At 40.5% G+C, this 9,671-nt stretch overlaps 1 protein-coding gene across 1 annotated transcript; it reads right to left on the bottom strand.

Annotated features, from left to right (window-relative positions):
• Positions 1–8,938: 8,938 nt before the first annotated feature.
• On the bottom strand, positions 8,939–9,418 carry LOC142167143 (uncharacterized). The gene has a single exon (XM_075227301.1). It carries the CDS (start codon positions 9,416–9,418, stop codon positions 8,939–8,941), a length of 480 nt encoding a protein of 159 aa, XP_075083402.1.
• Between the last annotated feature and the right edge of the window lie 253 nt (positions 9,419–9,671).

Below are 9,671 nucleotides of genomic sequence, written 5' to 3'. Positions count from 1 at the left end.
TGGCCCCACTCATGAAACACACGAGTAGACGTCCCAATCCGGAACAAACTCCCACATTCCACAACCAAAGGAATAGAGCGCCTTTCAGGCATAAACTCTGACATTAGCGATAGTACCAGAATCTCCATACTTGGTTTCAATCCTTAACAATCAAGTGACTAACATGTCACGCTTATACAATTTTTCCCGTGGGATACTCTCCCACGACCTTCCACACTAGGTAGCAAAGTTTGCACCTCTAAACCACCAACCGTACTAATTCCGTAAAGCAAATCGCAAATCGGCAAATCAATACACAATGCCTCTTCCACAGGACACTATTCTCATGTGACAATAAAGAAAATGCCAGCTTACTCTGAACATCTGAATTCTTCCCTGCTCATCTGAGCTTGTGCCATTCTTGCCAACACCGAACCACAACCTTGATCCTCCACTTTCAATTCCCATGACGCCCACTACAGCTATCATACCGCTACGCGAGAGTACCAGAATACATCATAACTAATGAACTAAAAGTGGAATAAGCACTCCGATGGCTAGAAACCTTTCACTTAACTCATTTTAGAAGAACCATTGCAACACGCAACTGAATTCCCATAACCGCAGAAAATACAAACCTCATGTCGTGGTATAAACCGTCATAACTCTTCCGGGATCTATTTACACATTACAAGGCCACTAGAATCAATACCTCCCAAATCAATCAAATTATGGTGATTGTCAAGCCCGCACATACAACCACCAACCACCTGTATAACTTAACACGCTGAAGGAACTGATCATTGCCACAATTATGCTGCTTTAACCATTACTAACCGGCCCAACTTATCTCAATTTACTCTTGACTTGCCAAAGAAATAATAATGGCTCCATTAAAAAACATAACTAACTCGATCAGCACCCATCCCTAGTGACCCGAATCACAAGACCACATTGTCTCAATACCCATGAACCATTTCATACCTTACGTATGTGCACAATAGCATCTCCAACTAGTACACCTATTCTGAAATATCTTCTACAAATCTGAAGTAGTTTTTCCCATTTCTCCAATATTTCCTCGAAGATCCGATGATAACATAGGAACTTGCCCAAGTATTCCTCACTCTACTACAAAATCCTGGTCTTCAATCACATAACGGACCCCAAAATCCTTAGACGTTTCACCTTAAATTTTTGAACCCACTAGGACCATTGTTGAGAGTCACCCACTCTGACCTAGTCTCGAATATAACCAAAATCAAATGCTCTGCCAGCACGTGCACACCCTCTCAAAGAAGAAACCGGGTGAACTCTTTTCCTTGTAAATCACATCCACAAGAAGCATAAATTTTGAGTCTTCCCAAAACCTGCACCTAAATCAGTAAGGCGAAATATAGCACAAATTCATCAAGTTCTTTGCTCGAATTACCCTTAAATAATCAACCAATGCACCGATCACCAGAAATTGCACAAGCAGACAACCACACGATTCGATCGTAGATGGTGGGCTCCCCCACTTACCTTTAAGCTACCATCACATAAGGTAGAACCCTCAAAGTTTCCTTCTTCTCTATTACCACGATCTCGCACAATTAACTCGCCAGACCTCTCAAAATCTTTCGTTAGACTCTTCATAAAACATCCTGAATTATCAGCCACAATCGGGCGCTCGACCTTATGCCGAGTAGTAAGTATAACTCTTTTTAGAAACTTCATCAAAATCACGCAACCGCTAACCTGCCCACAGGAGATAGCCCACCTGCGGAATTCCACACCGACATCTTCTAACAACACTGCACTGGGTACCACTACTACAAAATCAGTAAACCATCCTAAGCCCATGGTTGTCCCCCAGCTGTAAAAGTATGTTCATTCCCTATAGACATCAATTAAAAGTCCGACAACATATTACAAACTCGAAGTCACGTTGCATCCCAAAAACGATAATCAATTTTTCACACCCTCTTCATTTTGAGCAAACTCCTCTCAGCCATATTCAATCTTCCTCAGTACAGTAGCCACCAACCCAAATAAAATTCGTAGACTTAGTCACTGTCCACCATGATTCCCAAATCACTCTAAACTCTTCTCAAGGCATGTGGCTATCCTACTACAAAATCCATATGCTACTCTACCACTCCCACTTCGGTTATACCATCTCCTTTAAGCAACTCCTCGACCTCTGCTTTTTATACTTGACTTGCTAGCAATTCAATCACCGTGAGACACCTCCCACCATGTCCTTCCTCATCCCTCGATACCCAAAAGTTGCATTAAAACAAAATCCATCTCTGTAGCGTCGGAACTAATAAATTGCTACCAACTATAAGCCTTCTCAAAGATCATCTCTCTCGAGCCATCAGCAATCAAAACTCAGATTCGATTCTAAAATTGCTACACACCGCCATCTCTGACAACTACTTCTTAGACACTATTATTCCACACCCTGCCCCGAAGGCAAATCAACGAAGACCATAAAACCGGCAAACCTTAATGCGTTCAAACAAGGACGACGACACCGCATCACAAATGAAAATTCTACTACCACGCTCGAAAATATCAAGTCTCATTACTCCATCTACTAAAGCCTGAACATACATAGTCTGATTGCCTTTCCTCCGCTAGAATTAAATGCCAAACCTCTAAACAATGAACGGATAAATCCTCCTTTCGAGTAATTCACTGCCGCGATCCAAAAATAAGCACCCAACCATCACACCAACATTGTGCGATAACAATTCATGAACATCATAATAATCTTTACATAGCCTCGAACCCATAGAAAATACTGATGTTGGGCTTAAACGACAGAACACCCTTCCGCAAGGTGACGATATTAGCCTGCACGAATACGCAGGGAGAGACATCTTGCACCATGTCTGCAGTACCACTACAAATCCTCGATGCCCAATTAATAACAAGTGCTCCACGTCGCATAAGATTGAGCAGGAAGTAAATGAAGGCATAAGCTTCAATGGAATCAAATTGCTCCATGAGGAATCAAGGAGGGAAGTGCTCCTAACAGCCATGTAGCCTCTCGAAGAAAATTACAGACGTATCTGTATCGATCCGCAAGAATCTACTAGACTTGTTCATGACTTGTAATATCCAAGTGAACCTAGTGCTCTAGAACCAAGCTGTCACGATCCAAAATCCACGATATGTCGTGATGCCACCTAACGCCGCCGTCAGGAAAGCGAACGGTGATTGATCAATTTAATTACTCATTTCATTACCTTCGAAATCATAAATCTTAATAAGGAAGGAAATTTACACTTTTAAATCCATGGGAACGCACAAAATTTGTAGTTTATAAAAGAAATGAAAGGCGATGATAATATATAGGACCGTAAGCGTCAACTAGTATATCTAAAAACCCAGTGTCACAAGTGTTTGAGTATTCACTAAGGAGTACAATAATGATACAACATTTGTCTAGAATGTAAATGAGACATGGTAAAATAAAGAGTACGATGGAGACTCCGTGGACTGCAAAGTTGTGGCCTGGAATGTAGCTCACATATAGTCTCCTCAACTGTTGCGCCTACACGCCAAGATAAACAACAAATGGATCCTACACATTTAGTGCAAAGGTGCAGCATGAGTACGTAAATCAACGCGTACCCAGTAAGTATCTAGCCTAACCCCGAAGAAGTTGTGACAAAGGGTCGACATCGACACTTACTAGTAGTCCAATAAACTAATATGGTAAATCATAAACATATAAGAAGCACAACAGTAGTAGTGAGGTAAATCTGTAACTAACACAATCTTCCAAAACTTCTTTTAATGATATCAATTTCTCAATCTCTTATTCTTTCTCAACAACTCAGATATATCAAGTGACAATATCAAACAGATAAGGAAATACCATATAAGATGTCAGGCATCAGTGGAAGGATAATCGCCTGAACAATCTGACTACTAGTGATATAACGCACGATTATGCTAAGGTCGTACGACCCGATCGCATGAGGAATATGATACTGTCGAGGCAAACGGCCCGATCCCATCATAACGTGTACACTGCCGAGGGTCGAGCGGCATGAACCATAGATGCATCTATTATACTATCGAGGGAAACGACCCTCTCCCATAAGAGTGTGGTACATGATCCTACCAAGGCGTTCGGCCCGATCCACAAGAAAGGAAAGGAATTTTTGAATTACGAAGCACGTGCTTATGATATAGTATATGAACACAAAATGAGTATAACCTTTACCGATTCTCAAATAACTTGCCAACAACTCAGGGTGATAAGGATCGGCCTAATATGTATGTAATTTCTAAATCAAGTTCAATTATAATTTCAATTAATTAAGCAACCAGGATGAGTTCAACTAATTCAAATATATTACATAGTAAATTCCTAAGTCTACACGAACATAAACATGCTTTAGCCACGTACGGACTCTCGTCACCTCGTGCGTACGTAGCACCAAAAACAAGTAGCACATAACAATTACATCACCTAGGGGGTAGTTTCCCCCTCACAAGGTTAGACAGGAGACTTCCCTCGCTCCGAAGTTCCATAACCAGCTCCAACGCTTCTTTATCTCCTCAATTCAAAGCCAACGATCCAAACCTTGTCAAATAATCATGAAAGCCAATAAAAATATACTCCAACATCATAATTATTTAATTTATAACACTTCCCAACTCCGCTCGAAAAGTCAACAAAGTCAACCCTCGGGCCCACGTCCGGATTCCAAAACTTTTTGATGATAAACATTACCCATAACATTATGAACTCAAATATATGATTTATTCCCAATTCCATGTCCAATTTTATGGTCAAATCTTAAAAATACTAATTTCTAGGTTTTCTCTTAAAATCTCATAATTTCCACAAATATCCATGAATTTACAAGCCTAAATACGTATATTTAACTCACAAATGCTATAAATCACTTACCTCATGATTGTCGATGAAAATGGTGCTCCAAAATCACTCCAAAGTCGGCTCCCATGGAAGAAATAAAGTAGATATAAGACAAACCCCCATTTTTAAAACCACACTGCCTAGTCCGACCTTCTTCGCGAATGCGGTAAGTCCTTCGCGTTCGCGAAGCAATACCAGTTCCAGCCCCAAAACTGCCCTTCGCGAACATGAGTCACATTTCGCGAACACGATTGTTTACCAAGTGAACTTTCGCAAACACGGTGCACCCCTCGCATAGGCGAAGGCTAAAAAAATCTCACAGGCCCCAGTTTCCCCTTCGCGAACGTGATGCCCCAATCACGAATGCGTAGCCTTACCGCAAATGCGAGGCCCCAGTCGCGAACGCGAAGCACAAAAATTAGCATCCAATAGATCCTTGTTCGCGAACGCGTGAATCGCTTCGCATTTGCGATGAACAAAACCAGACACCAGACACCAGACATCAGCAGCAGCAACTCATCCAAACTTGGTCCGAAACCACCCCAAAACACACCTGAGGCCCCTCCAGATCCTGTCCAATCACACCAACCAGTCCCAAAACATTAAACGAACCTACTCGAGGCCTCAAATCACATCAAACAACATCAAAACTACGAATCGATGATCGAAATCCTTCTTTAAACTTTCAATTTCCAAACTTCGACGAATGCGACCGAACACTACAAAATAAACTGGAATTAGCTACGAATGTCGTCGCTAATCTGTCGCTAAAACACGCTAATCTGTCGCTAAAACACTCGTAGCTAGAAGAAATTCTTGATAATCCGTTGCTAATCCGTCGCTAAATGAGATTAGCGACGAATTTTTTTTGTTTAGCTAGAGAATATGTCCGTCACTAAAACCTGATTTTTTAGTAGTGGAATCATATCAAAACATTTCGGAATGACACCAAACTTTACGTACAAGTCACAAATTATGACATGAACCTATTCCAAGGATCGGAACCCCAAACATACATCGATAACATCAAAATCCACTTGAAACCAAACTTATGAAATTCTAAAACTTTCAAAAATGCCTACTTTCCATAATAAGCGCCGAAATGCTCCCGGACCACCCGATACTTAACCCGAAAACATTCCCAACTCTGAAATCTTGATACGAACCTATTGGAACCTTTAGATCTCGATTCCTAGGTCTTTTACTCGAAAATCAAACCTTAGTCAACTCCGAACTTCACGAAATTCAATTCTGACCACACGTACAAGTCATAATACTTTATATGAAGCTACTCAAAGCCTCATACCGATGAACGACGTGTTAGAGCTCAAAACGACCAGTTGGGTCGCAACAAATGACAAACAAGGTAGGAAGCATAAATAACGTCAAGGAGAGTGGTTAAACGAACATTCCAAATGAACCCCAATCACAACTTTCAAGCCAACAATAGTTCAATGAACCCTCAAGAACCTTATTGTTCAACTATTTCAACAAATCTCAAGAATGACCTACAACACGAATATAGAATCTATTATCTCAAGAATAATGGTCGTAGCAATGTATTAGTGATTAAGCATAATGATGACCAAATTAGATACATCAATGTTTCTCAAAATTCCGTCAAATTTTAATCAAGTAATAATAAACTAAATCTTGGTTTTTAACATTTAATTCCATATTCTTAGTGATCTAGAAGTCAAGTAAGACATGAAGAAAGAAGGTCACGTAATTCTATAATGCGGGACTTATAGTATAATTTATCCCCGAGCATGATTAACCCTGACACATGCATATATGCTCGTCACCTCATATATGTATCACCCTGCATATAGCAAATGATGCCAATTAGAAGGAAAAAGTCCCTCAACAAAGTTAGGCAAGAAGCTTGCCTCAAACGAGCTGAATCGATACCCTAAAAGCGTCATCCCGCTCAAATCATCTGAACGCCTCAAAACTATCCAAAAAAAAACTCAAAGGAATCAAATAATACATAAGGAAACAATTCCAAATGATAAAGGTCGAATCTCTGATCAAAATCCCGAAGTCAACTAAAAAGTCAAAAACAGGCCCACACCTTGAAACCTGACGAAACTCACAAAATCCGACAACTAATTCAATTAAGAGTCCAACCATATGAATTTCACTCAAATCCAACTACGAATCGATATTCAAAAATCAAAAATTCACTTTAGGAAAGTTTAGACAAAAACCCAAATTTCTCCTTTGAGACTCTCGATCAAATGCCAAAGACGAAGATTGAATCATGATATAAAATCAAAAATGAGTAGAGAACACTCACCCAATCCACATGGTAAAAATTGCTTCAAGAATCGCATAAATCCGAGCTCCATAACTCCAAATATATAAAACAAAAATGGTTGAAACCCCCGAAATAGAGTACTTTATAATCACTGGACGAATCAATGAATCGCGATCGCGGAAATACCCTCGCGATCGTGAAGAAGAAAATGCATTGCCCTTGAAAAACTACTACATGATCGCGAACAAACCTCAGAAATCGCAATAGACAACCAACACTACCTCCACATATACCCTACTTGATCGCGTAACTACCCATGCGAATGCAAAGAAGAATAGCCTCTGCCCAACTCAGTCCAAACCATTATGCGAATGCGTGCACCCTTGCGCGAACACGATGAAGACCAACCCCATCCCTATTCGAACGTGCGGATAATCTTGCAAATGCGGAGAGAAAATTTTCACAGCAGATCAAACACCTTACGCGATTGCGGCCAAGCCTTTGCGATTGTGAAGAACGCCAGAAGCAACAGGTAACAGCAAAAACCAACAAATGAAAAACCATTCGAAATGATCCGAACTATGTTTGAAACTTACTCGGGACCCCGTCCGAATATACCAACAAGTCCCATAACATAATACAGACCTACTCGAGGCCTCAAATCACACATAATAATATCGAAATGATGAATCGCACCTCCAATCAAAATTAATGAACTTTAAACTTCCAAAACTCGTGCCGAAACATATCAAATCAACTCGGAATATCCTCAAATTTTTGCGCACAAGTTCCAGATGACATAACAAAATTAATCCAACTCCCAGAACTAAATTCTGAATTTGATATCCTTAAAGTCAACTTCCGGTCAAACTTATGAACTTTCCAAACCTTCAAATTTCCAACTTTCGCCAATTAGTGCTGAATCCTTCTAGAAATATCCAAATGCAAATCCGGACACACGCCCAAGTCCAAAATCACCATTAACCTAACAGAACTATCGAAACTCCAATTCGGGGTCAAATACGCGAAAATCAAACTTGGTCAACTCTTCCAACTCAAAGCTTCTAACATGAGAATCCCTTATCCGAATCAATACCGAATCATCTGAAAATAAAAACCAATGATTCAAACAAATCATAATACGTCATATAAAACTACTCAAGACCTCAATTAGCCAAAATGGAATGCAAATGCTTAAAAAGAATGATCGGGTCGATACATATACCAACATGTACGGCATTGCCTCAGTGGATGTTCCCATGATAGTCCGATAACCCAGCGAAAGGTAGTTTCTCGTGCCATTGCATGTGATTGTCCACTATCTTTCGCAAAATTCTTTTGATATTCTTGTTGGCTGCCTCAACGGTCCCATTTATGTATGGCATGTATGATGTGGAATTGTAGTGGACAATTCTGAATTTCTCGCAGATTTCTCTCATGAGGTCGCTGTTGAGGTTAGTGACATTGTTGGTGATGATAGACTCCAGTATCCTAAATCTGCAGATGATGTTGTTTCGAACAAAATCTACCACTAACTTATTTGTGACGGCCTTGTAAGTAAGTGCCTCGACCTATTTGGTGAAATAGTCTATTGCTACCAAGATGAAACGATGTTTGTTTAATGTTGCGGGCTCTATGGGTACAATCATGTCCATTCCCCAAGCGGCGAACGGCTAAGGTGAACCCATAACATTTAACTCATTGGTGGAACCCGGATGAAATTCTCATGAATCTGGCACTAGTAACACTTCTGCACATAGTGGATACTGTCATTTTCCATAGTCATCAAAGAGTATCCATATCTCAAAATCTTCTTAGTTAATGTGAAACCGTTCATGTGGGGTCCACCCGTACAGGACTTCCCCGTTCGGTAAGAAGTGGTTTGCCAACCTTCTGAGGGCTCGCTTTTGACCATTAGTAGCATTCTCCAGGTATTCTCTAATTGCGAGGAATCTCTTGATGTCGTGATACCATGGTTTACCATCTGCTTCTTCATCTACATGAAAGAAATAGGCATGTTGATCCCTGATCTCTACCTCAATAGGGTCGATGTAGTTCTTGTATGGATGCTGAATCATAGATGATATGGTTGCAAGGGCGTCGGCACACTCGTTCTGAATCCCCGGGACATGCTTGAACTCAATCTTTGTAAACTTTTTGCACATCTCCTTCACACAATGCAGGTACGGAAGTATCATGACATTCTTGGTGGACCATTCTCCTTGAACTTGGTGTATCAACAAATTGGAATCTCCTATGACCAAAATTTCTTTGATATTCACGTCGACTGCCATTCTTATCCCAAGGATGCACGCTTCATATTCAGTCATATTATTGGTGCAAGAGAATCTTATCTTTGTCGATGCTGGATAATGTTGTCAAGATTCCCAAATCAGAACTACCCCAATTCCGACTCCTTTGAAATTTGCTGCTCCATCGAAAAATACTCTCCACCTAGGGTATGATTCAGCAATGTCCTCTCCGGTAAATAGTACTTCTTCATCGGGGAAATACGTGGTAAGCAGTTTGTAATCCCCATCCACCGGA

Source organism: Nicotiana tabacum, chromosome 12, assembly GCF_000715075.1.
Source record: "Nicotiana tabacum cultivar K326 chromosome 12, ASM71507v2, whole genome shotgun sequence".
NCBI classification, from domain to species: Eukaryota; Viridiplantae; Streptophyta; class Magnoliopsida; order Solanales; family Solanaceae; genus Nicotiana; species Nicotiana tabacum.
The sequence above is the reverse complement of the archived record's forward strand: the minus strand, read 5'-3'. Positions and strand labels throughout refer to the sequence as shown.

Coding starts and splice junctions, on each gene's coding strand:
- LOC142167143 (XM_075227301.1), bottom strand. CDS start 9,418: ATGGCAGTCGACGTGAATATCAAAGAAATTTTGGTCATAGGAGATTCC.